This window comes from Cebus imitator, unplaced genomic scaffold, assembly GCF_001604975.1.
Source record: "Cebus imitator isolate Cc_AM_T3 unplaced genomic scaffold, Cebus_imitator-1.0 Scaffold270, whole genome shotgun sequence".
Classification (NCBI taxonomy): Eukaryota; Metazoa; Chordata; class Mammalia; order Primates; family Cebidae; genus Cebus; species Cebus imitator.
In genome coordinates this window covers 191,488-212,084 of record NW_016107585.1, presented here as the reverse complement: position 1 = coordinate 212,084, position 20,597 = coordinate 191,488, and the positions used below count along the sequence as shown (strand labels likewise).

Sequence of the window (20,597 nt, the reverse complement as noted above, 5' to 3'; positions counted from 1 at the left end):
AATGCACATTCTCAGCACCACCTCAGACTTTCTTGAAACAGAAAAATAGACTGTGTGTTTACAAGCCCTCCAGGTAATCCTCTTGCACAATCAATCACGTTTGAGAGCTATTGGCTTAAAGAAATATGTGACACAGAGGGTGTGTGTGTGTGTGTGTGTGTGTGTGTGTGTCTGCACATGCACACATGCATCTTCCTCCCTGTGCATGTCTCCACTTGGGAGACCAGTGTCCCAGCAACCCCTGGCATCCTGAGTTTCTTTCTGGGCCATGGGGGACCAGTGTAGTCATCAGCTTCTGGGATGATGCAGCCCATAATCCTTAGGAAGGTTTTCGTCAGTGGCATATTGTTTTCCTTTTTACCATTGGTGGCAAGTATTTACTTCATTGCTTTAACAAGCATTTTCTGAGGCCTGTAGGTAACACCAGTGTAGAAGACAGAGAAAGAGCCTCAAGGCCTGCGAGGCTTCTTACGCTTAGAGAAGATCTCCTGCAAAACCTCTAACCTCTTGCAACTCCTGGGGCTTACTAGAAATGCAGAGACTCAGGCCCTGCCTCTGATTTAGAAACATGCATCTTAGCAAGATCCTCAGGTGACTCATAAGTACCCTGAAGCCTGAGAAGTATTCCACCAGGTAATGTGAAAAAGAAGATGCTGAATGTGGTATCTGTAGAGGTTAGTAATGAATTAGTACTGAGACAGAGAACATCATAAAGCAAGTCCATCCAATAATTTTTAAAAGTCTATTTCAGTTCCATGGCAAAAAGTGAAAAGTGAGAAACAAATGAATCTGGGAGAAGGGGAAGCTCAATCCAGGGAGGGGCAGAAAGACAGGAAATTGGGGGAAACACTTTTTTTTTTTTTCCCACTCCTCCTTCCCACAACTGAATCTTGTCCAGGCCTACAACTGTTCCTGCTCCAAATCTGACATCTGCTTTTATTGCCACCTCTGAGCCTCTCATCTGCCTGGTCCCCTGATTCTCTAGGCCAGGTTTCCTTAAATCTGTTTGTTCTCAGGGGAGCTTGAGGAGTCCCTTCCTCTTGGTCTGACAGGCCCTCTCCGGCTGCGTGGGTTTCATCATCTGTGCAGGACTCAGGAGGAAGCAGCTGTTTGTTGTATCCTAAGCACCAGATGGCTTTAGGTTCAGGTTTAAGATGTTATTTCCTGAAGTGTGTTCCTGATAACCCTAGAGGGTCCCCCAGGTTTCCCCACAAAAAGTACAGTTTGTCAATTAAATACATTTTGAAAATGCAGAAAACACCCAATCTTCCACTTGTAAATTTACGTGCAGATTAGCATACTGAAAGCCAGGTGACCCCTGCCTCTGAGACGCCATAATGCTGCTAGTAAAGTGGGCTGGGCCAGAGACAGGAAGGCAGAACCTAAGGAGGGGATGCAGGAATGACCTTGGTGTATTAAGGATGAGGCCATGCCATATCCCAAACAAAAGTGTGGAAAGGTCCTGGGGACCTATGTGATTTGAAGATAGGTGACACTTACCCATGCTGAACATTTTGCTTTTCATTTCATTACTGAATGCCGCTTTGTTCTTGTCCAGTCTGGGGAACTGCAGTAGAACTCGGCGTATCATGCAAGGCTGAGCGTTGTTCAGAGTCTACAAGTGCTCAGTGGTCTGTGTTCTAAGATCATGGCGGTTTGCATGGTGTCATTGAAAGTCATTGTGAGCTTATCTGCTCAGGCACAGTGGGTGGCATTAGGGAATTTAGTGACAGATAAGGACAAAAATTTCCTGGGGCTGAATAACGGTGAGTTTCTAAGCACATTTTTGCTCTCATCTGGGGCTTAAATACCTTTTCTGCCCATTAGTGATGAGCCTTATTCCTCAATTGCCCTTTGCTTTTACTAGCAATACCAATTTTAGATGTTTTACTTTTGTTTTATGAGGGTATTTCCCAAGGCTGTTTTAGGAGTGGACATGACTCTGCTTGTCATAAGCGCAGCCAGGCAGTGGTGTTTTGAGTCAGCCTTTTCCTTTTCCTATACACTTTGCTGTTTCTCACCCTGGAGCGTCTTGGGCTTGGCTAGATTGAGGGGGCCGGTGGAAAACATATTTGCCTTGCAGGTGTAATTCCTCGGAGAACAAACAGCCTTTGAAACCACACACACACGTATTTTACACATGTGGGCAACTGAAAAAAAAATTAGGTTCTAATTGTTAAATTTTAAGATTGAGCAGTGGTGATAGGGAGAGTGGTCCTTATTTGTATTGTGGATATTTGTGGTTATGATTAGCCTGTGGTATGTATGCTTTGCAGGTGTTTTCTCTTTTTCTGAGAAAACATCACATCTATCTCGGGAAGAAGTAGACCTATAACTCTTTATATCACATTTTATCCCCTACATGGTATCCACCGTTATTATTAGTGTGAACACCTTACTCTTTAATGAGAAAGAGTGATGTAAAAAAGCAGAAAGATCTGGGATTAGAAAGCATGGACTTGAATCCTACTGCTCCTGCCTAACAGGATGGTAACTTTTCATCTCCCTCAGTTTCCCCATCAAAGCAGAAATTGTTGGAGTATGAATCATAATGCTACCATCTATCACAGATTTACATTACCATGGGCAAGGTACAGCTGCTAAGTAATTTACCTGTTTTCTCTTTGAATCTTCCAGCATCAAGTGAGATCCTTTACCTCTGGACTGGGAAGGGCTTTCCAAACACAAAAGCCACTGACAGCATGACAGAGGAAGCAAGCTATTGACAACACTACATAACATTAACAGTTGAAACTCAAAAGAACAAATACTCACTATAAAATGTTTAAAATTCTCAGACATTTGTAGAAAAATAAGCAAAGCTAGGGATAAGTAATTCGGAGAAAAGAAAGTACAGTCACTAAAAACATTTAAATATTTACTCTCACTAGTAATCAAAGAAATTAAAATTTAAAAACATTACTTTTTGCCTATCAATTTTTTTTAAAAACTTTTTTTTAAGTGAAAATGTTCCGTGTTAGCCAGGATGTAGTGAAAGCTGCACCCTCTTACATCGCTGGCGGGCATGTGGATTGGAACAGATTTTTTTTAGAGCAATGTGACAAAATGTGTCAAGAGCCTCAACAAATGTTCACACTCAGCTGATCTGGCAATTCCACTTCCAGGAACTTATCCTGAGGAAATAATCAGACATGTAGGCAGGGATTTATGTAAAGAGGCTAACTTCAGGCCAAATGTGGTGGCTCGCGCCTGTAATCCCAGCACTTTGGGAGTCTGAGGCGGATGGATTACAGGGTCAAGAGATCAAGACCATTCTGACCAATATAGTGAAACCCCCTCTCTGCTAAAAATACAAAAATTATCTGGGCGTGGTGGCGCATGCCTGTAGTCCCAGCTACTCAGGAGGCTGAGGCAGGAGAATTGCTTGAACCCAGGAGGCAGAGGTTTCAGTGAGCCAAGATAACACCACTGCACTCCCACCTGGGCAACAGAGCAAGACTTGATTTCAAAACAAACAGAAAAAAGAGGCTAACTTCCAAGTTATTTTTAATTTGACACAACCCAAATGGCTAACCATAGAGGATAACTCCATAGGATGGAATGATATGCAACCATTAAAGATTGTGTCTTATCCCTTTCTGGCTGCTCTGGAGGAAAAAATTTTAAAATGTTTTAAAATTGGGTTTTTAAAGAATATGAAGTGATACAAGGGAAATTCTCAAAATATAATAAACACATTATATCGACTTTATAAAAAGGAATAATGCACACATATGATAAAAACTAGGAGGAAATACACTAAAATGTTAGCAATCATCTCTCTCTAAGTGGTGGGATTATGGATGACGTTTATATTCTTCACGCTTTTCTTGATTTGTTCAGTGGTATCCAGAGAGAGAGAAAGGAGAAAGGGGGAAAGAGAGTGAATTATTATAAAACTGTCGTCTTTAAACTGTTGATGACGTAGCCAGGTGTAAAGAATTGCAATTACTGTAAATAGAAATACTTTTAAGGCCTCCTGCAATATCTGTAGCTCGAGTTAAGAAAGAGAGACATGGAATCAAGGGTATTTTCACACATTCATGCCCTGGGATTAGTGTTTTCTTTAAAGCCTGGTTCAGACCCTAGGCTAATGTCAGACCAGTGTGTTGTTGAACATTATCATTAACATTCATATTGCTTCTACTGATTTTGTATTTGGATAGTCAGCTCTACTCAACAGTTTTCTGCCTATTGAAGACTTTGGTGAGAATCTCTTTTGTCTGTGATATGGATTGAGAAATAGGTTCACTAACTATACAAAATCTGCCTGGCAGATATAGGGATTTGAAATGAATTTGTTTTAAATAAAGATGTCAAGTGATGTGATTCTGTTTTGGCTGGACCATCCCAAGTGCCAGCCTTGCATATTTGGAAAGGTGGTTTGCTCCAATTAAGGTTTTAAGCAGTACAGTTGCAAGTGGTTAGAGACATTCTTGCTTTCCTCTATAACCTTATGGTTACTTTCTTAAAGCTTGATTTTGGGCTAGCTCAGAAAAAAAAAAAAAAATACATATATATATATGTGTGTGTATATACATATATTTATATATATATATAAACTATGAAAGCAGTCTTTCACATTTGTAAAAAAAAAAAACAAAACTGTATAAAAGTAGTCTTTCACTTTTCACTTTATGGCTGTACTACATACACACACACACACGCACGCACACACACACACACAGACACACACACACACACATGCTAGCTCCTAGTATGATGCAGTTTCATTGATACGTGTTAAAATGGCTATCTATATAGAAAGAGAAAATCGCCAGATGTGAACAGTTGAAAGAATGCTTATGGTGTCCAAGGATTAAAAAGTGTGAGAGAAAATGAGAGTAGAGATGAGGTTTCTTTGCACTAGAAGTTCTCAAACCTATTGAAATTAAATATCTGGCACTAGAGCCTGGGGCATTCTAAAGCTGCCTGTTGAAGCTGGGTCTTGGGAACCACCATCTTAGCTGTACTTTGCTGTCATATATTTTATTCTGTGCTGTCTAATACAGTATCCACTAGCCACCTGTGATGGTTGAGCTCTTGAAATGTGGTGTGACCGAGGAGCTGAATGTTTAATATTAATTAATTAATTAATTAATGCTTAAGTTGAAATACAGATAGCCACATGAAACTAATAACTACCACATTAGACAGAGCAGCCTTAACCTATTTTATACTGTCCTTCACTTGGGAATGAAATTATTTTCAGCACACCCTTACAACAGGCTGTGCATTTTGTCGCTGTGATACAGTGATGCTCCAGAGCCTCCTACTAGGAGAATGAAGGCATCACCAGGCCTTTAGTAGCCACACCCAGTCACATGACCTGCATTTTGTAATATAATTTGTTCAGTGTGGTCTTCAAACCCTCGCTCAGTGCATCAAATGGTACTTCTCAAAGCCTTTGTCATCTCACAAAACTAAAATTTCATCTTCAGCCTAGGATATTTGACTCATGTGGTTTGTTTTTTGTAGTAGTTTCATTTTAACTAAGGAAATCATTTTTAACCTTCTCTCTTGTTGTTTAAAGGGTTTAAAAGTTCAGCATGGTGAGTTTTTATGGGGTGTTTAATGGGAAGCCAACCATTGTAAACATCCAAATGTTCATGGTAGTGTAGTTTACCAAATCTTTTTTCTATGCACACTGACCTGATCTCCCTTCAAAATATGAAACAGATGGGTCCAATTAGAATTCTCCAGTGATTCCAGACATTATTGTCAAGGTTTCTCACATTCTAAAACCTGGTGAGATGAGGCTAGCCCTTGAACGGAAACAACAGTCCCCAACAAGACTGTAAGCTGCATGGAGGCAGGTGCTATGTCTGTCTTGTCCTGGGCCTTATTGTGGCATCTGCCAGCTCCCAGGGGCTGCATGTTGGTAAAGTGAACTACTGTTCTTGCCATAGAGAAAATGGGCTGGCTAAAGGGACATGTAAAGAAGAGAGAAGACAAGATCAGGGAAAGGCCATATTTGGGATCAAAGTGATTTGATTCAGGAGAAAGTACTTGCCCTCCACATCTTTACCTATACCTAGCAGGTAAGAAGAAAGATTACAATGACAAATAATCTAGCTCTATCCTGGTGAAAATCATTTAGCACCATGATGCTGATTACTTAGACTAGAGATTAGAATGGGCTCTGAAGAACTGAAATTCAAGCCAGAAGAGACTGGTAAAATTTCAGCTTTTAATAATTCAAATGCTCTTGTGCTGCAGCCTATTTATTTGTTTTTCATCTAATGTTACAGTTCTAAGAAACTTAGCAAGTTAGACTGCCTGTGGTTGTGATATATCTGCCCACTTATCAGCATTTTTTATTTTTTTGAAATTTTAGGCACAGAAGAATGAGAGAGAGTCTATCAGACAGAAGTTGGCACTTGGAAGCTTCTTTGATGATGGCCCAGGAATTTATACCAGCTGTAGCAAAAGTGGGAAGCCAAGCCTTTCCTCCCGGTGAGTGTTCTTTTGAGCTGAATTTCTGATATACACCCCGTGGATTTTGTCACTTGAGTATTCAAATAATAAAATAGCCTTTAAATCCTCTAGCAGTTTTTTATCTTCCTTGCATAACACTGCCATCTTTATTTGGATTTTAGACAGACCCTTCCCCACTTGTTTGTTGGTTTCTTTGTTGTTGTTATTGTTATCATTGGCTCATTGGCTAGCTACTTGAGGTCAGATTTTTATATTCCATTTTTTTCTAGACCCAATACTGATTTTGTACACTGATAGAGGAATCAAGCCACATGCCTAAGCAAGCTGACTTATGTTTAGAGACATGTGGCAGACTACCAAATTTGCCATTAAGCAGTCCCAGATCACCCGGAATCACCCCTCTGATACATTTGATTGCAATAAATACTCGTAACTGAGACATACAATTCCCGCTTTGATCATTCAGTGTTTATTACAGTTCTTAACCTGTCCTCCAGGTGGTTTTTATCTTAATTTATTTCAGGATATCATTACTCTTTATCATAATTTATTTCAGGATATTATTGGTCATTTGCATAGCTTCTAATTCCAAGTAAGATATATTTAAATTATAATTTTATCCAAAAAAAAAAAAAAAAAAAAACAGTGCTGTAGGCCAGAGTTTCTCAAGCTTTAATGTGCGTATGAATCATCTGGGGATTTTCTTAAAATGAAGACTCTGATTCAATAGATCTAGGTGGGGCTCAAGATCTTCCATTTCTATGAAGCTCCCAGCTGTGATATTCATGCTTCCATTCCATAGGCTACTTTGATTAGTGAAAGTATAGACAGTCTGCAAAATTAAGTATTACAAATATGGATATTCTGAGTGATGAAAGCACATAAAACATTTTTTACTAAGATGAGAGTAACTGATGACCTATCAGCATTTTCATGGTCTCCCTTCACTCCCCAGATGTCTGTTTGCTTTCAGTCTTCCTTTTGGCTAAAAGCAAATATACTCTGTTAAAATACTCAGTTATTTTACCATCTTAAACTAGGCATTGGAAACAAATTGTAGTAGTTATGCATCCATTTAACCAGCATATTTCTTCTATGTCTCTGCTTCGTGTGAGGCCTGGAACCAGGCATTTTAAAAATATCTATCTTTATTCCATCTGGTTTTCAATAAAGCTTGTACTACTGTATGATCCTGACAGATTCTAAATCAGCAAAAATCAGAAAGCAGACACGTGCTCACACATACACCTATTTGTGAGGCACTGCAGGCAGATCAGTACATCCAAGAGCTCCAGTTTCACCAGGCAGTGTTCTAGCATCTCTTCCTCAGCTGGGTGCCAGCTCTGTCTCAGAATATTCCCTTGTGTTTCTATGTATCCTTCCAGAACTAGACCGTCAGCCCTCTCCTTTCTCTTGGGAGCACCTCTTTCCCCTCTCAGTTAGATGTGGCAGAAAGTGCTCTGGCCTAGGAACCTGGAGGTCTGAGGATTAGTCCTAGTACACTTCTAATTCTGAGACTTTAACAATTTACTTAGTTTTATCATGTCCGTTTTCCTCATTTTTGTGAAATGAGAGCATTGGACCAAATCTTATAGATCTCTGCTACTGCTCTCTAATATTTCCCAGAGTGCCAAAATATCTTCTTCTAGAAGCCCAGTCTCCCTGTTCAGCAATGTTGTATCCATCTGTTACAAATGAGAGGTTTTGGTTTTGAAAATCAAAGATATATATATTATATGTATAATACATATATACACATATATACCTATGTACATATATATAATCTGTATATATGTATATGCACATAGTATACATGGATGTATATGTGTCTGTGTGTATGTATGTATGTGTATACTACATGTATATTTATACTATCCTTGTCCCACTCTCCAGAAATAACTTTTCACTGCTCAACTCTTTCTTCTGGTATTTACTTACATATCTCTAAATAAAATACTGTCTTCTTAGTTTTTATTTTAGCCATCAGAGTACCTACTATTAAAAAATTGGGATTTAGCTCTTTCTTAGAGCCCTCCCAAAGACTATCATCTCTTCTATTCTTCTATAGTTATTTCACAATTTAGGGTCAAGTAGCTATTTAATGTTTATGCTATTAAGACCATGCATTATTCTCACTGAACCATGTAGTAAACTATAATTACTTGAGAAATTTTATTTTCTTTGTCCTGAAATTAGAATTGCCTCCTTTTCCCCCATGGACTGCATTTGTATTCCAGTGTTTGAATATACCACAATTTATTTGGCCACTCTCCTGATAATGGGCATTGGATTGTTTCAAAAGTTTTGCTCTTGTAAACAGCGCTACTTATAAACATTCTTGTACATGTCTTCTGCTGTACATATGCAAGAGATTCTCTTTGGTGCATACCTAGAAGTGGAATTACTAGGAAAATACATGAATGTTCACACTTAGAAGATAATGTCAAATTGTTTTCCAAAATGGTTGAAACAAGTTATACTCCTACCAGCAATGTTTCAGAGATTCTGTGGATCCATAACATTATTGACACTTGATATTGCCAATTTATTTTAAATTTGTGTGAATTTAATAGGTATAAAATGGTTTATATTGGGTTTATTAGCCATACTTGTTTTCTCTTCTGCGAAATATCTGTTTGGGTCCTATACCAAATTTATGTTGGATTCTTTATGCTTTTTTTATTGACTTATCAAAGTTCTTCAGTCGTGATACAAATCCTTAAATATATTGTATGAATTGCATGTATCTTTTCCCAGTTTATAACTTGTTTTTCACTTTTTTAATATGTGTTTTATGACCGTAAGTTAATTTTATGGGTTAATTTCATAGTGAATTTTATCAAACTTTTCTAATCAATGGCTTCCTGTATCTTGTATAAGAAATTTTCTTTTACCTGAAGATCCAATAGACATTCATTAGATTTCCTACCAAGATTTGAAAGAGTTGAGTTTTAAAAGTCTGCACTTAGTCAAAAGTTGATTTCTTGATATGATATGGAGAAGTCAAATTTGATTGTTTTCCTTATAGACCATTTTTTCATCATATTTATTGAACAAACCTTTTACTCTCATATATACTGTATATTAATGGAACTATCTTCTATTTTATTGTTTCTATCCCAGCAGGAAATCTATAGTCTTAATTACAATAGTTTCCAAATAAGTTCTGATATCTGGACAGGAAAGTCCTTCTCATTATTCTTTTTCTTTACAAGTATGCTGACTGTTATGGCTTTTTAAATTCCTCTACATAAACTTTAAATAATATAATCAAGTTCAACAAAATACTCTCTCATAATTTTGACTGTAATTGCATTGATTCTATAGACCAGTCTAGGAAGCATTACATTTTCACGTCTTTCTATCCATGAATATGGTCTGCCTCTCTATTTATTTAGATCTTATTATATATTTCTTAATAAGGGTTTATAATTTCCCATTTAGAGATATTACACATCTATCTCTTGTTATATTTATTTCTAGATACTTGCTATTCTGATATCTTAAATTCTCTTCAGTAATGTTTTCTCATTTGCTGCTGGTGAACGGAAATGCAATTAACTTTGTATACTAGTATGATATCCAGCCACTTTGTTACTGCTCCTATTATTTCTCTACTCTCCTGTTGTTTCTAATAAAGTTGTCTGTAGATTCCTTGGGATTTTTAAACAATTATATCATCTACAAATAATGACAACTTTATTTGTTTCCAATTCTCATGCCTCTGGTTTCTTTCTTTGTCTTATTGCATTGGGTAGGTACCCTAATACAGTGAAGATTAGAAATAGGAGTCGTTGGAATCCTTAACTCATTTCTCATATTAAATGAAATGTTTCTACTATTTTCCCATTTCAAATGATGTTAATTTTGTGTTTTCTTTAATGATTCTCTTTATGAGGTTAATGATGTTCCCTTCCAGTTACAACTTACAAATAATTTTGATCATGAATGGTTACTTAACTTTATCACGTTTTTTCTTCATCTGTTGAGGTGAAGAAAAAGTACAATTTTACGCTGTTAATCTATTAGATGAATTAATGAATTACATTTATAGGTTTTCAGAATGTTAAATGATGCTAGCATACCCAGTCTAACCTAACCTGGTTGGGGAGTATTATATTTTTTCAGATACTGTTGGAGTATTATAGTTTTTCAGGTACTAATATTATAATAAAATCTAAATAAATGAATTATAAATATTCATATTTTATTTATAATATTTTGTTTAGGATTATTAAGTTTATATTCATGATTGACATGGATCTATTGTATTCTTCTGATATTTTTGTTTGGTTTTAGTATCAGGATTATGCTGGCTTAAAAATGGGTTGGGAATTATTCCCTCTTTCATTTTGTCTAAGAAAAGTTTATGTAATATATTTATGATCTGTTTCTATAAAGTTTGGTAGGACTCATTTCTCTCTGGGCCTGATGTTTATTTTATTTGCTTTAACAAGAGCTTCCATTTCTTAAGTGGTTATAATGTTATATGTGCTCTTTATTTCCTCAAATTAGTTCTGATGAGTTGTATTTTTCTAGGAATGTGTCCATTTTCTTTGTTTTCAAAATTGTTGGCATGATATTTTCTCATTTTGCTGAAAGTATTCATTTTAATTAAGTTGTTTAGAATGTTTTCTTCTGATCTCTTGTCCATCATGACTTTTTCTGAGCTTATTTTTTGTTTGTTTTGCTTTCTGCCCACCAATAACTAAGTATAAGACACTAAAAACTGTTTATAAACTGTGGTTGGGGCTAGTTGGCATACCTCATCTGCTTAGAGAGCCTTTCCCTGACCACCCTATTAAAAGTAAACCCTCTAGTACTCATCACTTTGTCCTGTCTTATCCTGCTTATCTTCTTACCCTGATTTGTGTGTGTGTGTGTGTGTGTGTGCGTGTGTGTGTGTGTTCCTTATTACTACCTAACATTGTAGTATGCTTTAATCCATTCTTTAGCTCTAAAATATAAGTTCTAAGAGTGTAGGGGTTTGTCTCTATTTTGTTCACCACTGTAACTATTGCCTAAAATAGTGTCTAATACATAATCGCTAAATATTTGTTGAACAAATTACTGGTGAACTTCACTTTAGAATGCCTGAAGAAGGACACAGCTCTTTCATTGGGATACATGTAATTCAAAGTATCTAGGGGTTTTTTCTCTTGGGCTATGAATTGCAGCTGAGAGAAACCCTCCAACCTCGTCTTAAGGCATTTTAAACCTGGCTGCCAATGTTTTAAGACTCTAGTAGGGGAAAGCTAGGAACCATAGCATGTAAAATTTTACTTCATTTCCTTGATTTCAGTAAAGCACCTCTTTGCCACCTCAGCTCCACCTAAGCATGCTCTAGTCTCAGTCTCTTAAGACAGTAAATTTCCAGATTCTGTCAGGTCAGAGGTGGTCAGGGCAGATTGCAGGGCAAGAGGGTCCTTTCAGGTGTTAAATCAATCCTTCTTTGTGTTCAGTCCTACTTCACTCCCCTGCTTTCACAGGTACCTGAGCACTTCCAGGATTCTGCAGTGGAAATGCCTGTGCTTCCTCTACCCACCTTCCCTGTGGGCACATAGTAGATTGAGGTAGTTGAGTCAAATACCCCCCGCCCATCTGCATATTATCTTCCAAAATTTCATCAAAATCTCTTGCATGCTGTTTCCATTCCTTTTTTCTTTGCTCATGTAGATTTATGCCTTCTTCTTTTCTTTAATATTACTTTAGTAGGATTTCAGAAGTGAGAGTAGTTACTTGTGCTCAATATGCCATGGTTAACTAGAAGGTTTTTACGATTTTTAATAGCAGAAATATGTCGACTAAAACCCTGTGTGGAAACCCACTCCTTGGGTTCAGGAGGACTGAAGGAGAGGGACTGGGATACTCTGCCCAGAAAACGTGTCCCCCATCCTAGTTTCCCCTTTCCAACCCTCCCCTTTGGTACCTCTCTCTCCATCCTTCCTCTACAAGCCACTGAAGCCTACCTAAAACTTTTCTGGTAGAGCAGAATTTGAAAATCACTGAGTCATCTGCTCCCTGCAAAGACAACAGCTATCTAAACACATATGTATTTCACAGTAGCTCATAACAAGCTACACTTGTTGACTCACCATAAGGAAGATTATTTATATCCTGTTCTTTCTGATACTTTCATCTCCACATTCTGGGATGAGATCATCCTCTGAGACAATGATGACTGAGAACACGATCTCTGTCAGAATGATGGTTAATAATGAGACTAAATGTTTCTAAGAAATATCACTTTGTCCCTGTAAATTTAAAGTTTGCCAAGACTGACTGTCATCCTTCTAATCAGTAATAATGTAGGATAAAATTCTTGAAAAGCCATTAAGTAACTTACAGAAAGCCTATCATTTTTTATGCCTTCCTTCAAGGTTTACCTCTAGTATTATAAAATAGTACACAATTTCAATAGTGAAATAAGATTTTAAGTGGATCTTTTGAGGAGTAATAAGGTTAAAACCAGGTATATCTGACATGAATGTACTACTCTGAAGAACTCAACGCCCAATTTTAAATGAGGCTGAAGATTAAAATTAGTTGACCAAGCAATGGATTCCTAAATGGTAAACTTACTTTTTAAGGCAGAGCCTGCTGAGGTGAGTGGGATCTTTGGCAAATGAGTAGAATTCTTTTTATGTTTTTTTAAAAGTTGTATATTTGCCTGTAAAAGCTAACTTCATACACAGTATGTGAGAAATTATCAAGTAACATGAGGGTCTGGGAAAACTGGAGTTTCAGCTGTTCCTGTGAGCGTGAGTTCCTCTCAGTTGTCTGTTGGGTTTTAGCCCCACTGGATTTTTCTAGATGTTACTATCTCTTAAAGCACTTCGTAAGAGTGACAAGCTATTAAATCAAAGCTAGGCTTACAATAATCCCACAAAGACATTTCATGCCTAATACTGCAGCAAAATAATATTTGATGTTGCTTCGTAACTCAACTAATTAAATTTGACTTATACTGAAATGTGGCAAGGGAGTGTCATTTTTTTCTTTAAAATTTGCTAATCCACACATTATCAGCCTTTTTCCAACTGAAACTGTATAACCTTTATCATTTTTTCTGTTTAAAAGTGTTTCTGTAAAAAGTTTTTTAAAGCTTGAAAAGAATTGAGAAAAATGAATTATCTGTTTTTGAAATAAGGTTTCTAAGAACCTTAGTCATATTAGGTTTAGTAATATTCTTGAAAAAATATTTTTCTATTATTACTAGTATAGCACTTTCCTATAAAATATGTTTTCATTGGGCAAACTATCAGTTAGCATTATATTTCAGCTTATGAGCTTATATAGCTTAATGTATTAAAAAAGTAGAAACAGGCTTAGCTGCTGTGGGAACACAAGATAGAATAGTCATTATTAATAGATATCTAGGTAATCTTTTATTTCTCAAACATTACAACCTGACCTAATATTGTGGAGAAAACTTTCTCTGCCTTCTTTCTCCTTTTCTCCAAGTAATCACAAAATAAATTTGATTCTCACCTCTCTTCTTCTTACCTTACCACAAGAGAGATCTTATTTGCATACGTATAAATATAAATACAGTAGAATACAGTCTTTTTTATAAAGTATGCAATGGGATGATGTAACCTAAAATAGGCTATTCCATTTTTCTCCAAACACTGAAGAGTATGAAAAACAGAAATTCCTCAGAGAATTTTGAGCAGTCACTTTGAATGATTACTGTTTAGTTAACTCAACCATTCTAACATCCCCCAATCAAAACTCATTTTTTTCATGGTCTTATAGGTTTATTGGTAAATGGCTGAGACAAGGCCAATAATGGACACCTGCCATCTCCTTTTGTGTTTGGGCTGGAGGGCAAGGAGTGGGGGGCACCCTAACCAGGGAGCTGTTATCAGCTAGACCAATAACACTGAATCCAGAAAGACTTCAGAGAAATAGGATTCACAGGCGCTTTAAAACTGAGGAACTGGGAATCTGTATATACAATCTGCCACAGACTCACAGGTTGAACCAGAATCATTTTGCCAAGAAAGTCGGTCATCCTTTTGTCTTGAAAGTCAATCATCCTTTTGTCTCTAACAATAATAACTTTTGTATACTTTTCTGGAAGAAGTAAGCAGAATGGTTATATCTGCCCAGTGTTAGTGAGGAAAGAGGTCATCTTGTTCCAACTCAGTGAAATTGCCCATCTGTGGCATCTTTCTTGAAACAATAGGTACATTCTCTAGCAACCTACTTATAACATGCAACATAGCTTTAAAATTTCATATTAATGTCATGCATGTGTACTAAAGATTTGCTTTAAAAACGCTTCATATAAGTAGTTCCAAGGTGTGTGTCATTGCAAATGGTAGCTTATGACTAATTTTTTTTAATACTATTTGAAAAACCCCTGGGTAATCTACAAAAAAAAACTATCATCTTTTATGCCCTCCTCCAAGGATTATTTCCAGTATTCTAAAATATTATACAATTTCAAAAGTGAAGCAAGATTTGAAGGATCTTTTGAGGAGTAATAAGATTAAAATGGCAAAACAAATTTAATTATGTAAGCAATTCTTCTCCTTCACAAACCTTAAAGAAAAGCAAATTGGTATTTGTGAAATTTTCTTTGTCTAATAAATAGCCTCACTTTACAATAACGCCAATGACCCTGGTTTAATTAGGTGCAATTAATTTTGTGCAAGCTGAATTTGACATCTTGCTAGAGGCATAACCAGCTGTACCCTGTCTTATGAATTTTTTTTATCACCAATGAGAATTCAATTGCCTGAGCTATTGCAAAAGAGGGGGAGGTGGGAAGAAGAAGACCACAGGGCTGCATTTTATATTTAAAAATGGCTCTAGTGGACAGCTGAATGTTTAATTAAAAGAACTTCCAGGAATTATTTTTCATTGGTGCATCACCTTTGACAAACTATGATGACTTTATTATTGCAGTTTGCATTCTCTTTGGACAGTGGTCCCACACATGTATCTAGACACACAGAGCTCATGTGACAGGGCTTCATTGAGAGTGTGCAAAAGCATTCACTGCTGCTACAAGACATTCTCAGTGACTGCAGGTGAGCCATGTCATCTAAGGTGTAACACCATCCTTTTACTCAATCCTGTTGTAACATTTTGTGTCCTGCTTGGATTGTTCTCATTCAGATTATTGCATGCATTAAAAACCCATGGAAGGCCAGGCACAGTGGCATGTGCCTGTAGTCGCAGCTGCTCAGGAGGCTTAGATGGGAGGATCCCCTGAGCCCAGCAGCTTGAGGATAGCCTAGGCAACACAGCAAGACCTTGTCTCTTAACAAAACAAAACAAACCATGGAAGAGATTTCTGATGAGAACAGAAACCATTAGTACAATCAACAGATTACAAAGAGGAAAATAAGATCCAATGGCTATAATTTGTGAAATGTTTTCTAAGTGGACAGAATATTTATGTATGGTGTTAGAAAATCAGTGTCATTGAAAACACTATAAAAAGCTCAGATCCTGCCATATCTGTCCCTCATTCTTCCAGTCTCCCTGTTTCTCTCACCAGAGACAATCACTGTTCCAGGATTTGTATTGGTTCCACCATCTATCGTGAGATGGTATATACACAAGCTCTGTTAATCACCGTGCTTTTTCACTCATCAGCAGGTTTCAGGTCTGTTCACTAGGCAGGCAATGTAGCATGGTGCACTGGTAGGAGCAGGGCATTGGCAGCCAGAGGCCCTGGCTTGAAATCTTGACTCTGACACTTATTAGCACTTAATAATGACTTCACTTGTGGCTCAGTTTCCTTGTCTGTAAAATGGGGCAGTAACTGTGTCAACTTCATGGGGTTACTGTGAGAAAGACCAGTCAAGCACTCAGAAGGGTGCCTGGACGAGAGTCAGTGCTGCATAGGTAGGTGCTACGACAGTATTTCGTTATCCTTTTTATTTACTCTTAGACACTATTGATTTTAAAACAAATAGTTCTTTTATGTACCACGAAGAAAGAAAAACCACTGCCATTTTAACAGTGGCACATGCCTTCTTAATACTTAGAGTTTTTATTTTAGTTATTGAAAGTCTCATTTTATACTTGTTTGGACATGTGCTTTTATCATATGTCTTTTGTGCACACCAAAGAAGAAGAAAGGGTGAAATATGTTGGCAAAAGTAGTCCTAAAACTTTTTCACGTTTACAATCCAGCTCTCCACTTAACCAAACTTTACCTGAGGGTTGTCATGTCTCAGCTTTTGGGCCATCAGGAGATGGAGAACATTACCTTCCAAGCCATCGTCCCTCCATCTGCAGGGTTTGGTGCTGGAGCTCTGCTGTTCTTATCCGAAGGCATGAGTGGACAACCAGTGCCCACCTCTTCCTTGGGGATTTTTACCTGGTTTGTTGGCTAATAGGGTTAACTACTGCAATCATGCCACCACCTACCTGAGGTACAGCAACTGAAATACATCCAAATTTTAGGCCGGGCGCAATGGCTCATGCCTGTAATTCTAAGCACTTTGGGAGGCCAAGCTCACCTGAGCTCAGGAGTTCGAGACCAGCCTGGCCTGGCCAACATGATGAAACTCCCAGTTTCTATAAAAATACAAAAATTAGCTAGGCATGGTGGTGGGCGCCTGTAATCCCAGCTACTTGGGAAGCTGAGGCAGGAGAATCACTTAAACCCTGGAAGCAGAGGATGCAGTGAGCCGAGATCATGCCGTTGTACTCCAGCCTGGGTAACAAGAGTGAAACTCCATTTCAAAAAAACAAATGAAGACAACAAAATGTAAATAACCATGCTTCATAGAATCAAAAATACAAAAATTAGCCAGGCATGGTGGTGGGCACCTATAATCCCAGCTACTCAGGAGGCTGAGGCAGGAGAATTGCTTGAACCCTGGAGGCAGAGGTTGCAGTGAACCGAAATCATTCCATTGCACTCCATCCAGCCCGGGTGACAGAACGAAACTCCATCTCAAAAAATGAAAATAAATAAATAAATAAATAAATACGGCAAAATGTAAATAACCATTCTTCATAGAATCAATGCAATGCTATGATCCACTGCATTCTTTCTCACAACTGCTTAGAATTCAGACAGTCACAAACTAAATCATGAAAGCCAATGTTTTTGAGATGAAGCTTACCATGGAACCAAGCCTAAATGACGGCCCTAAAATGTTTTTAAACATGAACATAAATGTGGTAAAAGGAGTGCTTCATTGGTCAAAAGAGGAAAATAATTTGCAATTAAGATTTCCGCCTACTTTGGTGTATACCTCAGAAACACTCACAGGCACTGACTGTCCGCTGCCATGTTTTTACCCCGTCTGCATGAACATTTTCAAAAGTCTGGAAGGGGAAAAGTATTTTCTCGAACCTTCATTGCCTCAATAGCCAAAACTCATCAGCAGGTGGGGCAGATAGAAGTTTAAACTCTGTCTGGGCTGAGCGGAATAAATAGGCAGCCTGGCTTTAAAAATACATTTAAATTTATATCAATTACGTTAGAGTCTATAATTTACTGCAGATCCAAGGGGAGAATGAGCTCGAGACTGGATTGAGGAGGGATGTCAACAGTTGAATCAGAGTCCATCCACAGAAATGTTCACTTATAAAGCATGTTTCTTGCTGCCCACGGATCTCCCACCACCCCCAGCACCCTGCCAAAAACGGAAGCCCAGCCTGACTCATGTGTGAGTCAGTCCCTGCATAGACACGGCTGAGTCAGACACACAGCCATCCTCTGCCAGCTGTCAAACACTGATCTACTCACCTTTACTCCAACACACAAATGCGAATCATAAACTCGGTCATGTTCTTTCCTTTTCTTTTTTAAATTCCTGCCAAGGCTGGGCACAGTGGCTCACGCCTGTAATCCCAGCACTTTGGGAGGCCAAGGTAGGTGGATCCCCTGAGGTCAGGAGTTCAGGATCAGCCTGGCCAACATGGTGAAACTCCTTCTCTAATAAAAATACAAAAAGTAGCTGGGCGTGGTGGTGGGCACCTGTAGTCTGACCTACTTAGGAGGCTGTGGCAGGAGAATCACTTGAACCCAGGAAGCAGAGGTTGCAGTGAGCCGAGATTGCACACTGTACTCCAGCCTGGGCAACAGAGTGAGACTCTTTCTCAAAAAAATAAAAATAAATTCCTGCCAAATGCCCATATGTAGCACCTCAGAGGTGCTCAAAAAAGGAAAATCCAAAGCCAACTGAATCTCTTTCACCACAAAAAAAAAAAAAAAGGACATTTCCTGACATTTTTTTCTATGCATGTATCTCCATATTTTTGTTTATAAAATTGGAATCTTAGCAGAGGTACTATTTTTAGCCTACTTTCTTTCACTTAACAGTACATTGGAAACTTTCATCCAATCTAATAATATTAGATTAATCTTATTCATAAGATTCATCCAATCTAATAATATTGCACTAATCTTATTCATAAGATTAGTATTTCTACTAGCTGCAGAATAACCCATCATATATTTCACCATAATATACTTTATCAATCTTTTAATGTGAGGCATTTAAGTTGTTGCCAGCTTTTTGTTTTTGTTTGGTTTCATTTTGCTTTCTTTTTTTAAAATCTTTCTTCTCTTTTTTTGCTACCATTAATGAATTTATTTTATTCTTTTTAAAGTGCCCTGACATCTCAAGACGGACTTTCCTAAAGTACCGCCAGTGTTGTGCTAGTGTGTAATTTAACCTCCCTGAGGCTTTGTTTTCTCATACGTGAAACAGGATTAACAGTGCCGACTTCATGTGTACCTGAGGGTTAGAGGTAAAATAGTAAAATGCCTGGCACACAGTAGATGTTCAAAAACAGTAACTTTTTATTTCAGAATACAGATTACTTGGAAATTACTTGGCCTTATTTAAGATGGAAGGAGATAACATTTGGTGCCTACAGGAGATGGCTGTTTTATTTCTAGTATCAGAAGAGGCCTCATTCTGATCTTTCATTCATGCTAGAGAACATTTCTGTTGAAAATGCATTTTCCCAACATTAAGATCCTATAATTCCAAATTTAATTACATGAAAGTGGTCATTAGTGAAGGAAATGGACACTGATGTAGAATTAGAACCAACAGCTGTCTGAGAAATGCAAGTATTTATAGCTCTCTGGAGAGTTGGGTTAGGATATGGGGGGATGCTTCTCCAAAGAAAAGCTGGTGAGTGGTAGTTTCCCTTTTCTATTATTTGCCTGAGTCAGTGAGGAGATTCTGTGGCCATGTGGTACCACAGAATGGCTAGTGTTCTTACCAGCCATCATGTGAATATGTACAGATGGAAGGGTTCAGAACTAGTCTTAGAAGAGCAAGCAGAAAAACGAGAGTATGCCTAAGATTAGGAGGAGAAAACCCAGAGAGGGCCATTCACACTCCAGCTACCTTCGGAGCTGCCTTCGTCAGCTTCTGCTGAGGACGTCAAACACCTGAGTCCTGTAAGGTGTGGGGTCAGGACAGGGTATAAAGAGACATCATGTCTTCTCCAGTCCTCTCTTTGGCATATGGTTAGAAACTACCCTTAGCTTCTCTGGGCACGTAAGTACTGGAGGGTCAGCTTTTCTCTCTCTCCTGCATTTATTCCCCCAGACTTCAGTTCACCAAGACCTCCTTCCTTCTGCAGTTCCCTGTTCTTTCACTCTTCTGGTTAACGCTTTATTAATGTCCGGGTAGCAAAAGCATTTTTCCATATATAAGACAGGGAGATTCTACTAAGTGTTTCTTAAGGTCCCTTCCGATGCTCTGTGTATTCCACGTTTCTATTTATACATTGTAATTTAATGATCCAAGCACTTGGTATCTGTTAGAAGACCAATTTTTTATTTGCATCCACTTAATATATGGGCCATGAACCATAAAATGCCTTCAGGAGCTAAAAAGAAACATATGAGTGAAGTAGTGCAGATAAAAAGCAATAGAGAATACTGGGGACTGCAGCATATGAGAAAGTGTGTGCTCTGGCTGAAGGGGACAGCAGTTACTCAGCACCAGCCTATTGGTGCCATGAAATTTACGGAACTATTGTTGCCTGATCATCAAATGAATGAATGAATGAGTGAATGCATGCATGCATGTAACTCTTTTTTCTCTCCCTTATATTGTTATAAAAATCATTTATAGTCCTTGTGTGTATGATGATTTATGTTGGACCAGCAATATTTGCTAAAATATAGCATGTATTTTCTTTTTTTTTTTTTTTTT

The 20,597-nt window shown here is 37.9% G+C and overlaps 1 protein-coding gene across 10 annotated transcripts in view; it reads left to right on the top strand.

Moving 5' to 3' along the window:
* The window catches only part of LOC108284106 (schwannomin-interacting protein 1), a 586,546-nt gene that overhangs the window by 547,257 nt on the left and 18,692 nt on the right, over nt 1–20,597 (top strand). For all 10 annotated transcript variants that reach the window (XM_017500761.1, XM_037728580.1, XM_037728581.1 and 7 more), the window contains one exon: nt 6,338–6,456. In XM_017500761.1, the coding sequence (XP_017356250.1) occupies nt 6,338–6,456 (119 nt within the window). The remainder of the gene's footprint in view (nt 1–6,337; nt 6,457–20,597) is intronic.